At 38.2% G+C, this 20959-nt stretch overlaps 4 protein-coding genes, 1 long non-coding RNA gene and 1 pseudogene across 7 annotated transcripts; 3 read left to right on the top strand and 3 right to left on the bottom strand.

The window, feature by feature from the left end:
• The first annotated feature begins 73 nt into the window (after positions 1 to 73).
• On the top strand, positions 74 to 1226 carry LOC143470309 (uncharacterized). The gene is made up of 2 exons (XR_013119347.1): positions 74 to 431; positions 781 to 1226. It is a non-coding gene; the product is annotated as an uncharacterized LOC143470309 (long non-coding RNA).
• An 874-nt stretch (positions 1227 to 2100) lies between these two features.
• Positions 2101 to 3322, top strand: LOC143471395 (cyclic nucleotide-binding domain-containing protein 1-like; annotated as a pseudogene).
• Positions 3323 to 4065: 743 nt separating this feature from the next.
• On the bottom strand, positions 4066 to 9173 carry LOC143471337 (cytoskeleton-associated protein 5-like). 2 transcript variants are annotated; one of them, XM_076969788.1, is made up of 7 exons: positions 8509 to 9173; positions 5860 to 5970; positions 5625 to 5714; positions 5300 to 5436; positions 5015 to 5103; positions 4737 to 4894; positions 4066 to 4481 (listed from the first exon to the last, which is right to left on the bottom strand). In XM_076969788.1, the coding sequence occupies exons 1-5, from the start codon at positions 8575 to 8577 to the stop codon at positions 5049 to 5051; spliced, it is 462 nt and encodes a 153-aa protein (XP_076825903.1). In that variant the 5' UTR covers positions 8578 to 9173; the 3' UTR covers positions 4066 to 4481; positions 4737 to 4894; positions 5015 to 5048. The 2 variants fall into 2 exon arrangements, with proteins under 2 accessions (XP_076825903.1, XP_076825904.1); XM_076969789.1 differs by having other exon boundaries at positions 4067 to 4481; positions 6604 to 9171.
• Positions 9174 to 9569: 396 nt separating this feature from the next.
• Positions 9570 to 11253, top strand: LOC143471196 (GTPase Era, mitochondrial-like). Its single transcript, XM_076969591.1, has one exon. It carries the CDS (start codon positions 9706 to 9708, stop codon positions 10951 to 10953), a length of 1248 nt encoding a protein of 415 aa, XP_076825706.1. The 5' UTR covers positions 9570 to 9705; the 3' UTR covers positions 10954 to 11253.
• Positions 11254 to 12144: 891 nt separating this feature from the next.
• On the bottom strand, positions 12145 to 16391 carry LOC143471060 (uncharacterized). Of its 2 annotated transcripts, none has more exons than XM_076969398.1 (7): positions 15855 to 16391; positions 15467 to 15650; positions 15083 to 15309; positions 14633 to 14807; positions 14217 to 14444; positions 13743 to 13955; positions 12145 to 13496 (listed from the first exon to the last, which is right to left on the bottom strand). In XM_076969398.1, the coding sequence occupies exons 1-7, from the start codon at positions 16130 to 16132 to the stop codon at positions 12612 to 12614; spliced, it is 2190 nt and encodes a 729-aa protein (XP_076825513.1). In that variant the 5' UTR covers positions 16133 to 16391; the 3' UTR covers positions 12145 to 12611. The 2 variants fall into 2 exon arrangements, with proteins under 2 accessions (XP_076825513.1, XP_076825512.1); XM_076969397.1 differs by having other exon boundaries at positions 14633 to 14837; positions 15855 to 16390.
• Positions 16392 to 19151: 2760 nt separating this feature from the next.
• LOC143470779 (multiple coagulation factor deficiency protein 2 homolog) lies at positions 19152 to 20959 on the bottom strand. Its single transcript, XM_076969046.1, has 4 exons — positions 20778 to 20959; positions 19872 to 19955; positions 19608 to 19738; positions 19152 to 19519 (listed from the first exon to the last, which is right to left on the bottom strand). Exons 1-4 carry the CDS (start codon positions 20903 to 20905, stop codon positions 19419 to 19421), a joined length of 444 nt encoding a protein of 147 aa, XP_076825161.1. The 5' UTR covers positions 20906 to 20959; the 3' UTR covers positions 19152 to 19418.

Raw genomic sequence — 20959 nt, 5'->3', positions numbered from 1 at the left:
AAGATGAACCGTCAACTTCAAAGATCAAGATCAAAGCCGCCTGAGTCCAGTTCACAAAGTTGGGTCACTTCATCTTGTTATCTCAGCTTAATGGTCCAGGTCGATCCAAACCCGGTAATTAAACCCAAGAAAACCAAAATTTCTGGGTATTGGAAATAATCCGGGAAATATGAACTCATATGACGTATTCACAAAAGTCCTGAATGACAATTTCGCAGTGATTAATCGCGAAGACGTTTGATTGGTTAGTTGAAAACATCTGTAATTAGCGCGCGACGCGTGGAATGTAAGTTGACGTCACAAGTGATTAAAGAAGCTTGTGATCATTTCAGTTTGACGGTGGCTGAGAAGGTCGCAGTTGAGAGAATTTATGCGTTGGCTTGGTGAGCTCAACATTACAGCGCGGAGAGAAAGCTTTCCTTGGTACGTTGGTGAGTTGAATGTTCAACATTTTGTTAATAGTGATGAATAGGCCTATGTTTATAAAAATAATTCATAATCTTTATGTGTACAGATGCAGTATATACATATAGTATACGTATTAACATTATTAGGTCTTAGACGATTAGGAAGTTTTTGAAGCTTTCCGTTTGATATTTCTATTTGATTGTGAACAATTTCTGTTGACTTAATTGTATTTAAACTGGTGTAAAGTTATCCCATTTTATTTTTGTAACAAAGACTCATAAATTAACTTTATTTTGTAAGCAATTATTAGTTTAGCTTTTTACGTTACCTTTATTGAAACTGTAAAATTTTTTATTTAAAATGTGTTTACAGGTTCAGGCGATGTACCTCCGATCAATTCTCAACATTCCGACAATGACGTACACTTTCTGGAAAAGTTCAGTTACTTTTATTGACGTGAGCGAATTTAGCAAATGATCGATAAACAAGTCGCAAAATTAAATTCTTTTAATTGTTGCGGATCGTGTGTTCAGTGGAATAGTTCAATCGTAATGTTCTCTTTGAATTTTATGTCTGTTAATTCTTTTACGCTGTCACTATTTCGCCGAAAAAGCCATAATTTCAAAGCTAAATTCTCCTTAACCTAACTTAGCTGGTATACAACATAGTTAGTTTATTAATCTTAATGCGTAGATCTGATTCCTTAAGCTTTTATTAAATAGCTTTAACGGAAAGTTGCGTAAACTATTTAAGGTAAAAAGCATCTGTTTAATAAAATGTGAAGTATTGATTAATTATCGTATTGAGGTATTAGTGGTTTAGTATAGGGATTTTTATTGTTTCCTCGTGGACATTGATTTATAAAAATTTTCAGCACTAAACGGTGCTAATGATCAAACTCCAACTGAGCTTTCAACCACGATGCAAGAAAAAATTTTCTCTGCAGTTACTGCATGGCCGGGAATCGAACCCGCTATCTTCATGCTATAAAGCAAAACTTTTACCACCATGCTAAAACGCCGCCTCTATTTTGGTTTAATTTTTAAATATATATCCTTCGGAATCGCCTTGCCAAGTAAAAACATCTTCCCACTAATGTTGCCACTTCACCCGCGTCCCCGGCCGGCGCCTCAGTCCCAGACATTGTTAGGTGGCTTAAGGCCGTTAACTTACTGATGGGGTTGGGGTTAGGGAAGGGATTAGGAGGGGAGGGTGGGGTTGGGGTGGGGTTTAAAGGGTTTAGAGTGGCCCAAGGCCGAGGGATAGGACACAAAGCGGCTTAAAGCCATGGACTGTTTAAGAGTGGCTTATGGCCTTTGTTGGGTTAAGAGTGGCTTACGGCCGTGGTTTAATCTATCGCGGCTTACGGCCGTAATTAAAGCTTAAGCGGCTTATGGCCGTGAATTGGGCTAGAATGGCTTAAGGCCGGGATTCGAACCTGCAACCTATCGCACCGAGTGCAGTGTCGAAGAATACGAGCTACGAAGTGGCAACTGTGGACAGAGGTAAATTCACGTATTTAACCTGGCATCAGGTGATGGTTCTAGAAAAAAGGAAAAGTATCATCTGGGGATTCGAACCCTGAACCCTTAAAGCCGAATGAATTTCACCTGTAGCCGAGCTATGAAGCGGTATCTTTCAGTGAAGTTGGATTAATACATAACCATCAACTGTTTTTTTTTTTATCAAAAAATGGTTCCTAAGCAATCTATATTGCTCAAATCGATGAGAAAAGCAGGACTGTATGCTTACGCTTCAATTTGCGCTTGTGCAAGATTTGTGCCAGTATCTAACATTTCAATGAAAGGTATACAATTACACATGCAATGCCTTGCTATGGATAACCCTTGTTCGTCACTGCAATGACACTAAGATAAAAAAACAATTGATTGAGCCCGACGTGATTTGAACACGCAACCTTCTGAGTTTAAGTCAGACGCGCTACCGTTGCGCCGCAGAGTCGTTCTCCTAGATAACTGATGTACCAGGATATATACTGCCAACGAAAGGTATGCATGTAATAATATACAAGTCGTAATATCTAATTGTTTGAAGGCTCCGTTATAACGTTACCTGAACCCCGAAACGTCATGTTTGTTTAAACAATCTCCAATCTTTAAACATTTATACCGAACAAAACGACGAAATCGTTCGAACGCGCCCATCAGCAGATAAACATGCCCAAATCGCGCTATGCCGCGCAAAGAGAGAAAGTCTTGCCCAAGGTCAACGCTGATCCTCCAACCCCGTGACCCATGACGTCAGGTACCACGTCTCCAACACTCGCCGTGCCCGAAGTGCAGATGGTGCGTCATCAAACGATGACGTCGTTCTGTACAGAGAACGCACTCTCGGCGTGCTGCGACTTCTGATGAAAAAACTGCCCTTCGAGCGAACGCGGCGAGAACACAAACGCGTTTATCAACTGCTCTGAGATCTCTGGCCGACAGAGCTGGTTTCCATGCTGGATGACGTCAAGAAAACTTACCCAGTTGTCCGCGAATTGGCTTCCGTCGAACACTTCTCAGAAGCAGGGCTGACTGTGTTCGGAAACAGTGGACTTTACTTGATCTTGAGGGGCAGCGTGCGACCGCAGACCGTGCCGTACATACGCGAAGGAATGTCAACTGACAACGACAGTGAAAATTTCCCTTGTCCCACACCTCTGCTTCGACGAAAACAGATAAAACTGCAGCCGGGGGACTGGTTTGGGTCCCTGCAGAAGGTCGAGGGCCGCGAAATTAACAGCAAAGTTTTCTCGGTGGTGACCGTCGAACCGTGCCAGTTTCTTAAGATTTCTGTGGCCGATTATAAGCGGATCTTGACCAGAATAGAACAGCGAGTGCTAAACGAGAAGACGGCTGTGGTGCAAGCAACGGCGCCGTACAACAAGTGGCCACAGAACAGAACATAGGGGTGCTACGTGCTTATACCACTGAACGAAGCGAACGCCGTGTTTAAATCAAAGGACAATGCATTGTTCTAAGCTAGACGGGAAATTGAACCATATCGCTGTTTGTCACTTATTTGTACTTTCTTGAAGAATAAATATCAGGTTGTAAACTAATTGTGAGTTTGAAGGTTAGAACTTGCTCATCGCATAAATAACCATTTTCTTCAGCTGCAGAATTTACAGCATGAAGTGGATAGTTAAGAAGGTTGATGCTAGATTAGGTCAACATGGATATTTGTCTCCAAGAACACGCTAAACACTAAAATTTCCTGAATATCGCTCGAACCCCGGTTACCGAGCTAGCGATTGTGCAGGTTCCGACCGATGAGCGTCTTATATTGCCCGAATCTAGAACTGTTCACCGGGTTCACTGAACAGTAGAAAGCCTGGTTCGATATCCGCAGCGGCGGCACGGTTTTAATATGTCCTTGAGCAAGGTATGAACGACGTTTGCTCCAGTGGACCTGGTGGACAGTTCTAAATTCGGGCAATACTGTAGAAAAAGCCAAAATTAAAAATGTGTGACAATCAAAACTTGCACAAAGACTAGCTCGGTAACCGGGGCTTGAGCGATAAAGAATAATCGCCGAGCTTAAGGTCTGCAAAGAATCTCCTCAGCCCGTGTCAGTAAGATAAAGATTATCACATCATGTCGTGTAGCTCCAGGCACCAGACAAAGATGCGCCATAGTCATATTTATATTCAGTATTAATTTGAAACGTTAAGACACGACATTTGAGACAGAAAACGGTCACAGTTGGAGCAAAGAGAGATCTATAGCAACCTAATTAAAAAGTTAAGCACAACAATGAGACACTAGCAAGGAAAAGAAAAAGTAGCAACTAGTTTATTGCCAGAACTTTGCTGGATTATTCAAGGGCAGTGGATATATGTAACAACATGTCACGTTCGATTGTACGATTTAACACCGACATGGACTATTTCCTATAAATTAGAAATATGCTTCCATTTGGCAAATGCGAGTTGCGATCTAGGGCCGCGATGAACTTTGTTTAATTTGCTCCAGGCGTCGCTTCAAGTCTGACAAACTCGTTGAAGTGCTGCCAGTCCGTGTGGGTCTGCCGCTAGATGGTACTGCGGAGCCAGAAGACCGGGAATTCTGTGTGAGATCCAAAAAAACACTTTCATGATAAAACAAGGAATCGGTCGTACACTACGAAATTTTAAGAGTCCGCGAATTTTAAAGACTAATTAATTCTAATTAATTAAAAAAGACTAATTTTCTCCTCCAGTTACAGAAGCATAAATTTTAATTGACTGATGAAGAAATTTAAGAGACAGTTTTTACAGACAGTTCAAAAAACACTGGCAACACACATTACAGAACAGTCGTACAGGCCTGATCAAAACATACCATAGAACGATGGACGAGTGTGTCGGGCTGGTTCAGGGTGTTAATGTTGGGTGCGAGTGTTTGTTTTCGGCGTTTCCGTTCGTTGTTGGCTCCAGGCCCAGTTTAGACCGGACGTCTTCCTTCATTTAGGGCTCCAGGCCACACGTGGCAGGAAGTCGCTACAGCGAATACAGCAAGGTTATACGTAATCGGTTGGAAAAAAATTGAAAATGCAAATATGTTTACACTCGACTAAACTACGGTGAATAGATAGCTGTTATCTAGTAGCAACAAGTTACATTCAATCGTTCCCAGTATTCTTTGTCAGAGACGTCAGTATTGCTTGCCCATGCTGAGGGAAATGGGGTTTTCGGAGCGCTGATCAAGCCTGGAAATATCAAAGTAAATGTTCCGTCAGAGTTCGATTAGAATCGGGTGCACCATGTAGCGCGAATTATGGCCCCAAAACCAACGACAAGGCATATGCCGTTTCTAAACGCTAAAACATGCGGGAAGGAATATGTGCCGTTTAATTTTTTTGACGCCTCTCAAACAATTATATTCTAATGGAACAATGGCGTCACCTTTCGACCGTTTCTCCTCCTCTGTTTTCTTCAACCCCCTCTTGACGTAATCTCGGAAAAACTTCCAGGCTATTGATACGTGGCTCAACGTCATAATGAGGATTCTCGCACTTGAACTCGTTTGACTCCAACAAGCCCTTGATGATGAAATTTATTAATTAACAAGCTATTTGCCAGTTAGAGAATTATTTTTAATTAGCTTAAAGCGCGTTAAAGCAACTAAAACACTCCCGGCCACATTAAATGAGAAATAGCATTGTTTAAACTACGTCCAGTTGATACAAGCAGTTAGTCGGAGAATCATGGAGATTCTGCCCGAACCGACCTCTTTAGTCAGTTGTCTGTCTCCTATTTTCTTAAAGATCGAGGAGAGTTTTGCATCAAGGCTGACCCCGGTCAGCATGCCGATGTTCTCCTGATAATCGAGACAAGATAGTTTAAAATCTGGATCAAGTTCTGATGAAACTCAACTTCGACCATGACCGAGTCATCGTTCGCAAGCTTGACAAACTACATAGAAATATGGAGGGGATATGTCTTTGGTGTGATTTCTTTCTTACTTTCTTGTCGGACTTTTTAAGAGGAATTCTCGTCGATCCCGTTTGCTTCTGGATGATGGCAACAATGCCCGATTCTTCCGGGTGCTGAATCATATCAAGCTCCTCCATGATCTAAAGAAAAGGAGGTTGAGGGATCCGCATCAATATTTAAAAAAGTGGATATCTCCATATCGGGGCTTTGCCGTCCCCGTTCTTTCATTGTCTGATTCCAGATCAGAAGGTTGCGTGTTCAAATCTCGTCGGGGTCAATTTTCCTTTCGTAATGTAAAAATGTAAACCAAACAACTACATGCATTCCTTATGCTTTTCGTCATGGTATGATAAGATATGAACTATTATGACGAAAGGTTTTTGAATGAGTTAAGGAGGCTTCAAACACCAGTAATGCCATAAAAGTTTTGTTTGTTTTATGATACAGTAGATTTACTAAAAGACTGATTACTCCAAAAATCCAGCATGGGGATCTCTGAAATTTTGCACGTCAATTTACAGTAGTATGCTTTGAACTACCATTCCATAAAATGCCATCAAAAAACCATGATTCAAACTTTTTTAACAGCGGCGCAAAATTGAAATTAGAATTTTTGGCCTAAAAAAGCTAATTTAAGCTACTTTCATGCTAATGTTTAGCCTAATTCTGTACGCGATCTGTGATATTGGAGCACACCAACTGCTAGGGTAATTCCTAGGCTAGAAAACAACACCAACCATGCTGCCTTCTGATTTGTCTAAACATAGGCTTACCATAATTTTGTGGCTTCAAAGCGGGACGCTTTCAAACAACCAAAATTCCTTAGCTGTGATTTTTTAACTTGAAATTTTTCGGAATTATTACGTAGGCCTACATTTAAACCCACCCTAGCTGTCTTCATTGACCATATTGTCATCGAAAGTTCAAGTGCTTGTTCTCTAAATATCGGTTTCAATTCGAAAAATAGGAAGGAATTGACGTTAACGTAACAAAGATGGCTGCTTCTATTTCACCGGAAAAATCGTGCGTTCAAAGCGACATTTGAACCAGCTGAACTAGCTAACAATGAACCACTAGCCCAAAGTAACAATCTGTACCAATTATCTGCTAACAATGATGTCACAATAACATTTTTATCGAATAAAATGAAATAAATAACAAACAAGATCACGAATTCTTCTTCAAAAAGTACCGGTACGCTACACAGCAAAAACAATAATAAGAACATGCTAATGTTCGTGTATGGCTTCTATGCGGTATGCCTATGCTGGCTGACTGAATGCCAAACCGGGACGTTTGGCTGACCGATCGGGACAAGACGTTAAAAAGGGGGACTGTCCCGGCTAAAACGGGACGTATGGTAAGCCTAATATTAGCTAGAATGTTCTAAAAAAAGTTTCTTTTAGAATTTTTTTTTCAATCCAAATAGTGTAGTGTATATACTGCACTTTGGAAATGCAAGAAAAACCGAATAGTTTGTTTTGAAAGCAGATTAGAATACCAAATGGCCGTGTACATAAAAATATATTAATTGACCTTACCACAAAACTACAAGCAGGCTGGTTTTACAACTCAACTCAAAAATTTTTTTCTGCACTTCTATAATTACATGACAAATAATTGATAAGATAATTATAAAATCTATTTCAAGAAAACAATTTTTACGAGACATACAGATTTAGAATTACTATACAACCTGAAAGTTTTCCCTTCATGTTTCATTTGTATGACAAAACTAATTTGTTAAAAATGTACAGGTATCAAAACTTAAAAAGTCATTTTTAAGTAAAACTGGCAAAGTACCAATTTTTTTCAGGAATCACCAAATTCTACGAAGTATCACATACAATGTCTTTACCCTTTATAATTTAAAAACTGATTATATTTGTGCTTTGAAACAAATGAAATCACTTGATATGAAAAATCTAATTATATACCATTAATTTTGACGAAAACAAAGATTTTATTAAACTTTGAGGAAACTGTTTTTAAATACTGTTAAGCACTTGCGCTAATAAATCAATACAGTCGAAATCGGTTAATCACATACATTGGTTAATCGCATAGCATTGCATAATCCAGACGTGGGCAAACTGCGGCTCTCCGGCATGTTTTTTGTGGCTCTTCTAGTCGAATCGTAAAATTCCAAAAAATGTAAAGGCTACCAAGAGTACCGTTTATGAAAGTTTCTGTGTAGTTTTTTCTTTATGTAGCCCAGCATTTCGTTTATGACGTAACACTAGACATCGATTCCGACATTGTGTTCTGCTGAATTGAAGTTATTGCTGAACTATTCGGAATTGAAGTCATTACTGAATTGGAGTTATAGCTTTGTTTAAATGTGAAAAGATGATGAAAATGTTTCTAATTTGATACGACATATTCGGACAATATAACAATAAGACTTTATGAAGCTGGTGTTGATTTGAAGAAAAATTATAGAGACAGCAACGCAACGGAGTCAAAGACAATTGTCTAGGAGTCTAACAGTAAGACTAATAGTCTTGGCTTTAGGCCAACCTAAAGCAATCCACATCACCATCCCCACAACACAATAGTGTGTAAACATGTCACATACAGACATAATGGTAGTTATGGTTGTTTGAATGACTGCTTCAATTGACTTGAGGTGTCAATGTACAACATCACAACTAAATGTGTCTCACACAGCTACATACCGAATTTTCCGAAATTTGCAGCCTCAGCAGCAGCATAGCTGTATAGGCAGCTTCTAACAACATCCTCATTTCAGCCTAGGCCTACATAAGAAACCATATTTTTCGCTCCCAACAGCCAACAGCGATAAACAAACAATATAAAAAATAAAGCCTGCCGCACTCTTTCCTATTAAGCACAAGCCAATAGCTGGGTAATATATGAAAACGAATTGTTCTTTTCATTACGACCCTGTCACTCTAAACTATTAACCAACAACTTCTTGACGTCATCAACAGCAGGGTGGTAATGAATACCGTGGTATACCAAAAGGCAGCCACGTGGGGTTACGGATAGCAGGGTGCTCATGAAAACCAGCAGGCTGCCATTGGTGACGTCACAAAGACATTTCAGCATGTGCTCAGTTTGAACTCCTATTGCATGCCAATGTAATACTAAAAAATATTTGCTAGGGCAAAACGGCAACTTTGCACCCAAAATAATTGGTGCAGAAGCCAACTTTCTATATCATACAAACTTTCTTTCTACATCATACAACTTTCTGCATCATAAAAACTCCTATACTGGAGTGTTTGTAAAATCCAGTGCAGAAAGATGGTTTCTGCGCCGATTTTCCAGTAGGTAGTGATTTGACCTTGCTGCATACTGGGAAATCTGGTATGGGAAAACTTTCCCAAACATAATTTTAGTGGTTTTCTATATGTCTGTAACACTCGTTCGTGTAGCACGCTCCAAAAAAGAATGACTTTATTCACAACTCACAAGGTCGCAACAAAGAACGCAGTGCTTCCAACATAACACAAATAGTAACTACATGGTGGCGCTAATACGGACACTACAATGTCTAACTGTGTATGATTCTCATTAGCCTAAGCACTTGCATGTACTTGTTTGCACAGGTATGATAATAATTGCTATTTTGCTTGTACTAAAAGTTTTCGCCAAAAATGGTAAACTTTCCTATCTAAAAGTCTAGCTCAATGACAGGAGCTCGAGTGATAAAGATTCATGACTGGGATTAAATCGTGCAAAGACTTTCCTTAATGTATTATAAGAGATAAGAATTATCATGTAATACCATCTGCTTATACCACGTTTTGTTTTTACATTCATGTTTACCTCATGATTCTTTTTAGAAAGCTATGCAATATTTATATACATAGCTCATTTAGGTTTTGCACTTAATCAGCGATATCAGGATGCTAAGAAGGCAACCTAACATTTTCAAGTTTTCAAAAGAATTTTCTGCCGTTTTAAGCATTGTAACTTGTGCAGGATGTGGTCATTCAAGCAAGGTAATGCATTCTTCAACATCTGCCCATGATATGACATTTATGCAACCAGGAGATATGCAGCATGAAGAATTATTATTTCGCACACCAGATCAACCACTTAATCCTAAAAGGCTTCGAGTCGGTGTTGTTGGAATGCCAAATGTTGGAAAATCAACATTGATAAATACGCTGGTGAATCGTCAACTTCTTCCCACTTCCAGTAGAATTGACACCACCAGAGCGAACACGCTTGCCGTTCTCACAAGTGGAGAGACTCAGATTGAATTTCAGGATTCTCCAGGAATTCACAACCGTAAAAAATCCAAAAAAGTTACAGGAACCTTCCGTAGTGCACACCTTCCTGCAGAATGTATTCGCCGAGCAGATTTGTGCATGGTTGTGGCCGATTTAACATCACGAAGGTTAAGAAATGGCTTTTTGCAGCCGGAACTGCTGTTGCATTTGACAAAATTTTCTCATGTTCCTGCAATATTGGTTCTCAACAAAGTTGATTGTGTGGCTGACAGATTGAATCTGCTTCCTCTAATCAACATACTAACTGCTGGATTTGTTGATGGTGTGCCCTGTAAGACTGTCACCAAGGATAATGATAGATTAAAACCCATCGCTTTGCCTGCTATTGAGAGCAAAGTGATAGAAACAATTCACGTCAAGAAAACTTACTCAAGTGCAACTGAAGTTGAGACTGCAAATAAAACAGAAGCTAAACTGTTGAATCAACTTAGAAGTTGTCATGGGTGGCCAAATTTTAAAGATGTTTTTGTTATTTCTGCACTGGAAAAAGAAGAGACTGAAAAGCTTAAAAACTACCTTTTCATGAAAGCATTATCAGAACCTTGGAAATTTCACAGTGATGTTCTAACAGATGCAAGTCCTTACGACATAGTAACAGACACCATGCGTTCTGCAATGCTTGAAAATTTGGCTGAGGAGGTGCCCTACTACACGAAAATAGAAATTTTAGATTGGAATCAACATGAAAATGGTTTGCAGATTACACTGGAATTACTTTGTCGCAAACAAAGTCATGTGCTATATATCAAAAGGGTAGCTCCATTGCTTAAGTTTGCTGCAAAGCGTCGACTTTTGGAAATATTTAACACTGAAACATTTGTTAACCTAGTAGTAAGCATGGGCGCCAAAAACTGGTAGGCAGTAGCTACAAGCTAAATTTTGAAACGACGATAATGTTGCATTGTGTTTTTGTTTTTTTTTTGAAAATCTGTTTCATGCATGAACTTAGCTAAGTGTTTTCTAAAACATGTAGGTAGCCAATGATGGTATTTTTTTGTTAAATTTACGGCTATTTCATGATAGCAGTGTCTGATGGTAATTTTACTAACTGTACTAACTAAAAAATTAAAGTCATGTTCTGTTTGAACTATTGGGTTTTTAGTAGGTCATTGTGAACTGAAAATGAAATATATGCCAGACCTTAAAAAAATGCTAATATCCCTGGTTGGTGTGCCCTGTACATGTTGTAAATTTAGATGAGTTCCAAACAACAGGAGATAAGAAGTTAAGGTTCTCACTGATTTGAGCCATCTGCATTAATCAGAGTAAGGTGGCTAGCTCCTTTGACTCTGGCATTGTGCCTACCCACGCTATTTCACCCTAGATCGGTGATTCCCAACCTGGGGTCCGTAAAGATAGTGCAAGGAATCTGTGACTATGGGGTCCTCATAAATCGCTTAATACATAACAATTTTAAAGTTGGATGCCCGTGAAAAAAGTAATTATTGCAGCAAGTAGCAAAAAGTTAGGAGCCAGTGCCCTAGGTGGTGGTGAGAAAGGTTTTTGAAATATCAACTGTGCAGGATTCGAATCCTGATCTGATGATTACCAGGCAAGCCCCTTAATGAACGGACCTGGGGCTTTCTTATGTACTATAGTCAAATAAAACAGCTTTTCTTACAAACATGTGCCTTAGTAAAAACACAGTTAAAAATACCATGTGTGATTCTTTGAAATTTTGCACGTATATTGGCTTTAACTTGTTAAGCTCAACACTTAAAATTTTGCGTCAAAATATAAACAATTTTCAAACATAAAATCTAACTTATGCATGTGTTTAATTAGGCATCTGTGGAGATAATTTCGAGGCTGTAACTTAACGCCAGCTACACTGGCCTCGAAGGTTTTTGATGCTATATATTCAAGTCCTAAAAGATCATAGAAATCCCAATTTTCAAGCTTTCTTGCGTCCTAAAAATATGTAACCACTGATAACAAATATACAGTGACATAAGAAAGTTCCTGGGAATGAATCTTCTGCCTTCATGGAATTTACCTCACCTTTCAATATATCCGCTATAATTTTATTTATTTATTAACGTCAAGTATGTCAGACAAGACCTTCTGATGTGGGAAGAAATTTGACACATAATCAAACAAACTGCTCAGTTTTTATCTGAAAACTCTATAAAATAGTACCATGATATGAATAGATCTGTACAGCACTAATAAATGAAACAATAAAAAAAACAATTAAGAGTTGAAAATGCAATAGGTTTGTTGATAATTCAAATCCAAAGCGCGTCTTATTTTCCTGACGAACACACAAAAATAAAACTTCCATGAGAACAATCATTAAATTTGAGTCTTTAACAAACATTTTCGTTACTGAAGATTGCATCAAGCTTTTCAAAAATTTTGGAACCTCACATGTTTATAATGGCATGATTAAGTGCATCTCATAAGTCCTTTGATAATGTTTCTGCACAACATTGATTGACTTTCAGAAAGAAGAAATTGCGTAAGTTTATTAAAAATTTCATTGTAATAAATTGAAAAACAAAACTTATTGGCAATCAGGGTAGAGTATACGACACAGATAATGAGTTTGCAATCTGGCTTTTATCAACCGTTGATTGCTGTTCCGAATGGACAGAGACTTGAGATGATGGAACTGTAGCTGACACAGTCTGATTAATACTTTGGTCGTTAGGTAAAAAATACTGTCCTCTGTCTGTGGATTGAACGTAAGTGGCTGATGTCGGCCTTGATGTCTGTGTTAGCTCATTGCCACCGTTCGCTGTGACGTTTCCGGAAGAAGTAGAGATTTGTCTGATTCCAGCTACTGCAGTACCACCACTGTGACCCACTAATATCTGAGGGTAGGCCATTTCCTCAACTCGGTTTGTATTATTCGATGCCATAATCGTAGTTGTTGTTGATGGGGAGTTTTCCTTCTTCTGCTTCTTGGCGTTAGGTCCCCCAGACATATGTACTCTCATGTGTTTATCTAGGTGCCAGCGTGTGACAAAATACTTGCCACATTGCTTGCACATGTCTGCCTCTCCCGTGTGGATTTTTTCGTGTTGTTCGACGTACCACTTGGTGGCAAAATGCTTCTCGCAATACTTGCATGCATGCTGCCGATCGCCCTGGCTTTGTGGGTCACCATGCTGTTGCACTTGTTGCTGGGTGTTGTCGGCCTGTTGTTGTGGCAGTTGGCGGATTGGTTGAGCTCGAACCATATGAGTTTGATGTGGTGTTTGCAGTTGAACATGCTGCTGCTGCTGCTGTTGTACAGCTATCTGCTGCTGCTGCTGGCTGGCCTGAACAGTTTGACTGTTTGGTTGTTGTGCCGTGTTATCCTGCTGGGTCTGCACTTTTTCTTGTTGCAGCTGCGTTTGAATCACTTGGCCCTGCAAGGCACCACCTTGTTGCTGAAGCTGCGATTGCACCAAAGTCTGGAATGATATTTAAACTTATTTAAATCATTAAATTAATCAAAACTACCATTGCTATTAAAAAGTAAGTTACTAGGCTAATAACTGGTCAAGATATTAGATAATGATGAGAAACTAGCAACTTGTCTACTTCGAAAACAAGTGGCATGTAGACGTATAATCTTGTTCTTGATAATACTATGAATATCATGATCTTCATTCATGAATCGTTGTTACGGGGCTGACATTAAAATTGCATGAACTGACCACTTGCGGTATCGATGCCATTACTGGTGTAACTAAGCCAGTGAGTTGAGCAGCTGATGAACCGATGGGGAGCTGCATTGGCTGGCCGGTGATGGTGGCAACAGTTGGCATGAGATTATGGCCGACCGGGTCACAACGTGTAGTGAACTGCTTGTTGCAGAATTTGCACACGTGGAAGGGTGTTGTTGGATGCTGCTCGATCACGAGCATCGTCTATAACAAGAAGAGTTTCAAGAGTGATTATTGATTGATTGATTGATTTATTGATTGACACTCAATGATGGGTGATTATTGATTACTTGCCACACTTAGCACAAAAGCAATTGCTGGAAAGCAGCCATTTAAAATATTACTTGAGAATGTGAGACAGCTTAGCTATCATAAAGAGAAACACAAATACCATGTTGATGCAGTATTTAATCAAAGCATAACAACACACTTTCAACACCTACATTAATATACACCATATTTTACCTGCTGTGGAAGTAATTGTTGTGGCTGTTGTTGTTGAGTATTTTGCAGATTGGTTTGTTGTAGGTTGGCTTGGTGTTGAACCTGAGCAATCTGATGTTGCAGTGGCTGTTGCTGGGTAAGTTGTTGTTGCTGTTGTTGTATTTGTTGTGATTGTGCTGTAGCAAGAATAAGTGGTGGGGGCTGGCTTTGAACAGATGACACTATGTTTGCTCCTTGAAAGACTGCACTCTGCATTAAAAAAAAAACAGTCCAGAAATAAAGCGATAAATTTAAGTCAAAGATGTTAAAAACCAAACACAAGTGCTCTTTAATAATTCAATTTTAACTGGCCGTTCATTTATTTTGTGCAAATTTGTTTTAAAACTAGGCAACATTTCCACATTTTTTTTCCACCACCACTCATCGAGATACTTTACCTGAATGGTTTTTGGCATTGTTGTTTGTTGCTGTTGTTGTTGAGTTTGTTGCTGAGATTGTTGCTGGTGCTGTTGTGCTTGTTGTTGCTGTTGATTGGTTTGCTCCTGATTGTTGGCTGAGTTTTCTAGCACTCTTGTGCAAATCTTCTCATGACGAATTGCGTTGTACTTTGAGCTGAAATAATTTCCACAGAAACGGCAATACCTTTAAATATACGATTAAGTTTAAGTTTAATTTTTTGTATATTTCCAACAGGTAAACAAAAGAGAAGATATAGATGTGCAAATGTCATATTTCATTGATTGTTGCCGTTTACTGAACCGCATCTTAATATGTCGACAAGCATTAAATTTCAACAAAGACAATTTGCAAAGTTTTTACACTAAATGTATTCACTGTTAGGCTACTCATCCATCAACAAAGTAAACAATTAGAAGAAGATTACTAACCTCTCAGGTTTGCCAGCTGGTGCTGCCACAGGCATGGTTGTTACACCATTAGCAACTGATTGCGGCACTATAACGGGGTCATTGTTAGGGTCGTGGAATAGGCGCTCATGTCGAATAACATTCCATTTTGTACTGAATTCTTTCGCACAATACCTGCAGATATGAACACGGCGGCTGTGTCCAACATGGGTTTGGGGACGACTTTGAACTTGCATGTTTGAAGTACTCTAAAAAATTGATATGCATTTGTTAATTTATGACACTTACAGAGTTGCAAATAAAATGGAGAAAATACATATATGAATATACTAGTTACATACTCTGTGCTCGAGATTCGAGTTCAGGTGAAGTGTTAAGTCAATGGTGAAATATGCTGCAACATACTTTGCATTTTTTTTGATGTCGACTCAACGTATCCTGCGTTCCAAAAGTTTTCTGACAATATACACATTGAAATGCTTTTGCACTACCACCATCAATGCTGTTGGTGGGTATCATCTGTTGCTGCTGTTGTGGAACAAGGTTGGTATTGGCTTTACAAATCTTCTCATGGCGTGTTACATTGTACCTAGACATGAACACAACTGCTATGATATTTTTGAGCCATTTAGCAGCAAATAGGAAACCAACTTCAACTTAAACCAACTGAACTGTTCTTGCATATCAATAAATGAGTCTTATCAACTTCAAATGCATCAAAGTAATTTAATGGATCTCTTGAGCTTAAAATTAATGTGTTTCATTTTTCAACTGAATTTTAATCAAAACAAACCTTGAGCTAAAGTTTTTGTGACAGAACGAACAGGTGTGTGTTTTGCTGCCGTTAGGAGGTGAGGAACGGATTGGTGTAGCTGGAGTAAGATTGACCACTTGTCCAGATGACACTATTTGTGGCATCTGTCGTTGCGTAACTTGCTGTACAGGCTGTGGCAGAATTTGCAGTGATGGAACGGTTGATAATGTTGATGGAGAAATCACTTGTGTAGTCATTGAGGGATTTATGCTGACCGTAAAAATCCCTGTTTGACTTGGTCCAGCCAACATGCTCATTGTTAGACCTCAAGGAGAGCAGAATAGTGAAACAACTGGATGCCTAAACCTATCCAGCTGATCAAAAATATATATCATAGATTAAGTTCAGGTTGATGGAATAATATTATCATGATTATGAAGTGATCAAAGATGAGATGAATAATATAAATCCTTGCAAAGTTGTACTGAATATGATTGTTAATTGCATATTTTCTAAGACAACGTTTTTTAGTGACAACTATTTTGCTTATGCTAGGGGTTTCCAACCTTTTTGGACAATAAACCCAAAGTAGTGAGTGGTAGCGTGCTGCACCCAAAGAAAGAAATTAAAAAAAAACACACAATACAACGATTGGCATGTACATACATTTGTGCTTGAAACACATGCTCTGAATGCCATGAAGTAGATGGAAAAATGCTAAATAGACTCCCGTGAGTTTAAAATCTCAAGCCTTTTTAGTGTATTTTTGTCCAATTATAATGAATGTACTTCTACCTTCATCACAAGCGCAATGAAAAATGAAGTTAACTTGTGGTCAAACTGGGTTGTTCAACAACACAAGGTGAAACAATTGTAACATAATTCGTGTATAAAATTGCCTTCAACCTAAATAAATATGTTAAGAAAAAGCATAAAAGTATGTTTTATTTCTTAAAAAAAAACAATTTGAAAACATCCTGACATTTAGCTGAACTGCCTAAAAAGCCAAATCACATTTTTTAACAATTATTCTATCAGAAAAACTGATCCATATCATTTAGTTAGCTTTTTGCCATCTTTAGGCTATGCTGCGTTGAGTGAAAATTACGATGTTAATCGTTATGAATAGGGCAAGTTTTTGCAACTTTTTTTACCGCTTCCTAAATACTCAGAATTTATGTAGTACAGTGTTTTAGGAATTTTATATCGCAGCTTAATTCTTTTTTACATACAACTTTTATGAAGTATTATGCAAAATTGTATTTGGATCACCGATTCGAACTGAATAGTGACCTAAAAACAATTGTAAAAATGACCTGGCCAAACATCAGTCCAGTACTGTGTGCCAAATTGTTAAATTGCCAAGCAACTTCATGCACTGTGGAACGAATTTTTAGCATGCTACGCAAACTATTGGCAAAAGATCGCCAAGATCTTCCCCCAGATAATATTGGATATAATTAGCATTATATGTAAATAAATCGCTTGAGTAAATCACTGTCGTTTAAAATGCTTGTGCATAAATGCAACTTTTGTTAAAACTAAATGCAAATTTCTCACGATTTTAATGTAACAAAAACTTGCTCTAGTTATGATACAATAAAAACATGTTCATGGTCATGAAATATTAATAAATGGAAAATAGGTGTCAAAACCCAGTAGCTTAGAACATGCAAGATAGCAATGATACAAATGTGCTGAAAGATGGTGGGTAAACTATGGCATGGCGAATAAATTCACATTGAATCTAGAATGAAAGTGTTGTGAAAGTGGAAAGCTGCAGTGGGTATTTTTCTTGAAAAAAATTAGGAAGTGTTGCATTTATGTAAACTTGAAGTATGGTACGACAATCTTTCTCCCCGGACTGAGGAAAGCATTTGCACGACTTAAACCAAGCGATGATTTCTCATCGCTCAAGCCCTGGTCAAGCCCGATTGTAACACGTTTTTCTCTTTTTTTTTATATAGTATTGCCCGCATTTAGAACTGTCAGCCAGGCCCACTGAACAGGAACAAGTGTTGTTAATGCCTTGCCCAAAGAAGTATCAGTATAACAAAAATGATTTTGTTGTGTTTTCTAACATACTTGTAAATACAGGTAAGCTGATTTTTATTGAAAGTTTGCGAAAACACTTTTAGTTGAGGCTCATTTACCAGTCACACACAGAGCAAACTTTTTGATCCAGTTGTTTTGAATGTTGTAAATTGGTCAATGAGAGTGAATATTTCATTGTATGTAGGTCACACTGCCTGTTATTAAAGATATGCGGTTAGCTTAGCAGAAAAGCCATGCAAAAAGTTGATTTTAGCTTATTAAGGTTTTATTGGAATTAAATTTAGATTTGAAGATAGATTTAGGTTATTATATTATAATAATTAAGTTAGGTAAATTGTGTAATCTCCCAACAAGATATGTTAAAGAAAAGGTGATGTGAGCATTGAACATGAGCACAGTCAGATTACAAAATTCCTATAATTTATCGTTAAGCCCAATACCCAAATTAACAACCGCTAACCCGAGACGTGTGCGCAACTACAACACGTGCAGTTATATATAGGCTAGTTTGTAAACAGATTTAGTGAATTACTGCCTCTGTTTCCAAAAAAGTCACTCTTCACTATTACTGTTTCCTTTTTATTAATAGTTTGTTTCTTTCTTGCCGGCTTCTTTCAGCGCTGCTGACGCCTTTGCTCATTAACTATCTTTTTAACCTTACGTGAGACGCGCTGACTCTCTGATGCGCTTTCGTGAATTTTCTCACGACATTTTAACAATAGGAGAAAAGCGCTTATGAGTGAAGAGAAACAGCGCCGTCGGTTTTCTTTTTTTTCACCATACAACGGCCCTCCTCTATGCGCTACTTATCTCCTGTACTCTGAAATAAGTGCAGTAAAAATGAACTTCGTATCGAACGGTTGAAAATAACATCGTACTCCTGTTGCGATACGGTAACTAATATCCTATTTTTAAGACTATATTATCATGACCCTGTGAACCTAATAGCACTTATGAACTTGTTTGTCGAGTCCAAGTACTCTTTGGTGCACGTCGCCTCGCCTTCTCAAAATGTCTAAAATCGAAAGAGAACTGCATGAGCCTTCCGCTATTAAACTAATAATTTTGCTTGTTTAATTATCTATTGCTCAGTTGTACGTAATGCTTCGCTGCATGTTTTTGTCTTGAATGCGTGTATTTTCTTTAGATGAGCGTCACTCCTTACTATGTTTTAATTACGAGTAAAAAGTATTTAAAAGAAATACAGCTGCCATTCTCCACCGCGCACGCACGAGCAAGATGGCGGAGTGGCGAAGAGAGGATGTCAACACACCGCCAGTCAACCGTGACGACATGGTGGTAACCTGTCGGTATAATTTTATTACGTCATTTTCACAAGCAAGCACGAAACATAAATATCTTACTAACATTTTGCTAATAACGCGTTCTATTTTTAAAGTGGTACAACCTTGTTTGAAACTGTTACAATTACACTATTATGTTTTATTGCAAAAATAAAGCTGGAAACTTTTTTCAAAAATGAAAATAAAAGTTTTTAAAGAATAAATCAGATTACAGTTTATAAGCAGCATTTAATTCAAATAATTATTACATGTCGATAAAGCTTCGAGTTTTAGACAAATATTCAGTCCATGATACTAAACCATTGTCGTTTTCATCTGTTTCTTTTAATAAAACATCAACAGCATCTGTAATTAAAATTTCATCAGCTAAATCAAGGTTTTGTGCAATATGAATCTACAGAAAATTGAGAAGTAGCCCACAAAATGGGCCAACCTATGAAATATTTCTCCTTTTCTTCTGCTGTGGCATTTTCTATGTTTAGAACCACTTTGGAAGATGTTTCCGTCAAGGCTGAATAGAGTTCATTTCCATCTAAACTTCCATCTTTATTTAGGTCGTGAAGTCTAAAAGACACTCATATGAGTTTTTTAATGCAATCCTTGCCTGTCGTGAGACAAACCTACTACAAGTGTTCGTCGTACAACTTTTAGAGAAAGTTGAAGAAAATCGTGTAACCCACGCTTTGATATTTCTAACCTGAAAAAGTAAAATTCCATATGCTCATAGCTGATAGAATCGACTGCTACATCAACCAATCCACTTAATTCTTTCTTCAAGTGTCTGTGGGAAATTAGTTTGCAATTACATAATCGAAAACAATCGACTACTTAAAAATTATTTTTAGGTTGTTTTTCCTAAGCCACAAGCCGCTCCCCAAATGTGTGCTCCAAGAACAACACTGAAGATGGTAGGCTATTGTATAGTGTACTTCTCGGCATTAGCTGTGTGGAGCGAAAACTATGGCTACTAACAGTATATGATAAAGCATAAAAAAGAATATGCTGTTCAAAAATAATTAATGAATGGGAAGATCGCCAGTATAGTTTACTCATAATTAAGCAGCTTTAGTAGGCTTATGCCCTATACCAGTGCTTCTCAAACTTTTTTTGCGGCGACCCAAATATTAAACGTAAATTAATAGCGATCCTGAGGCGACCCAATTTTTTCACCCAAATTTGGGTATTTACAAATATTTAGCCTTGACTCGAACGTAGCTAATCTAAAGTCGCAAATAACCATCACCATGCTTCTTCACTTGTGTTTCCGCAACAATGCAGCATGACGTCAACAAACAGTCGATATGCAATGAATAGAGTAAGGTAATCAATCAGTTATCGAACGACTTTGTGGACTAGTTTAATTGGCGACGGCGACCCAAACCAATGGCCACCCACTTTTGGGTCGCGACCCAGGGGTTGAGAAGCACTGCCCTATACCGTAGTCGTAGTGGTTAGTCATTAAATATAGTTTTTATTGTTAACTTTTTTACACAAAACTTACAAGCTAAGTAGAGAATAGTTTATGTTGAAAAAACCTGACCTAAAGTGTAATTTTAAGATTAAGAAATATGCATTTACTTTCTACACCCAGCAATGTGCTTACTCTAAATCCCGAACCATATTGCCATCCTTAAATGTTGGCTGCTTGTCATACACTCCTGTTCCTGTGCATATTACACATGAAAAACTGACAAACGCCAGAATATAAAAAGTGCTTAAACACATATACATTGTAAAGAACCTAGAAAACAGCACTTAAACTCAAACGAAATGTGACAATTTCGG

Source organism: Clavelina lepadiformis, chromosome 9 (assembly GCF_947623445.1).
Source record: "Clavelina lepadiformis chromosome 9, kaClaLepa1.1, whole genome shotgun sequence".
Taxonomy (NCBI): domain Eukaryota; kingdom Metazoa; phylum Chordata; class Ascidiacea; order Aplousobranchia; family Clavelinidae; genus Clavelina; species Clavelina lepadiformis.
Note: the sequence above shows the minus strand (reverse complement) of the source record. Positions and strands in the feature narration are given on the sequence as shown.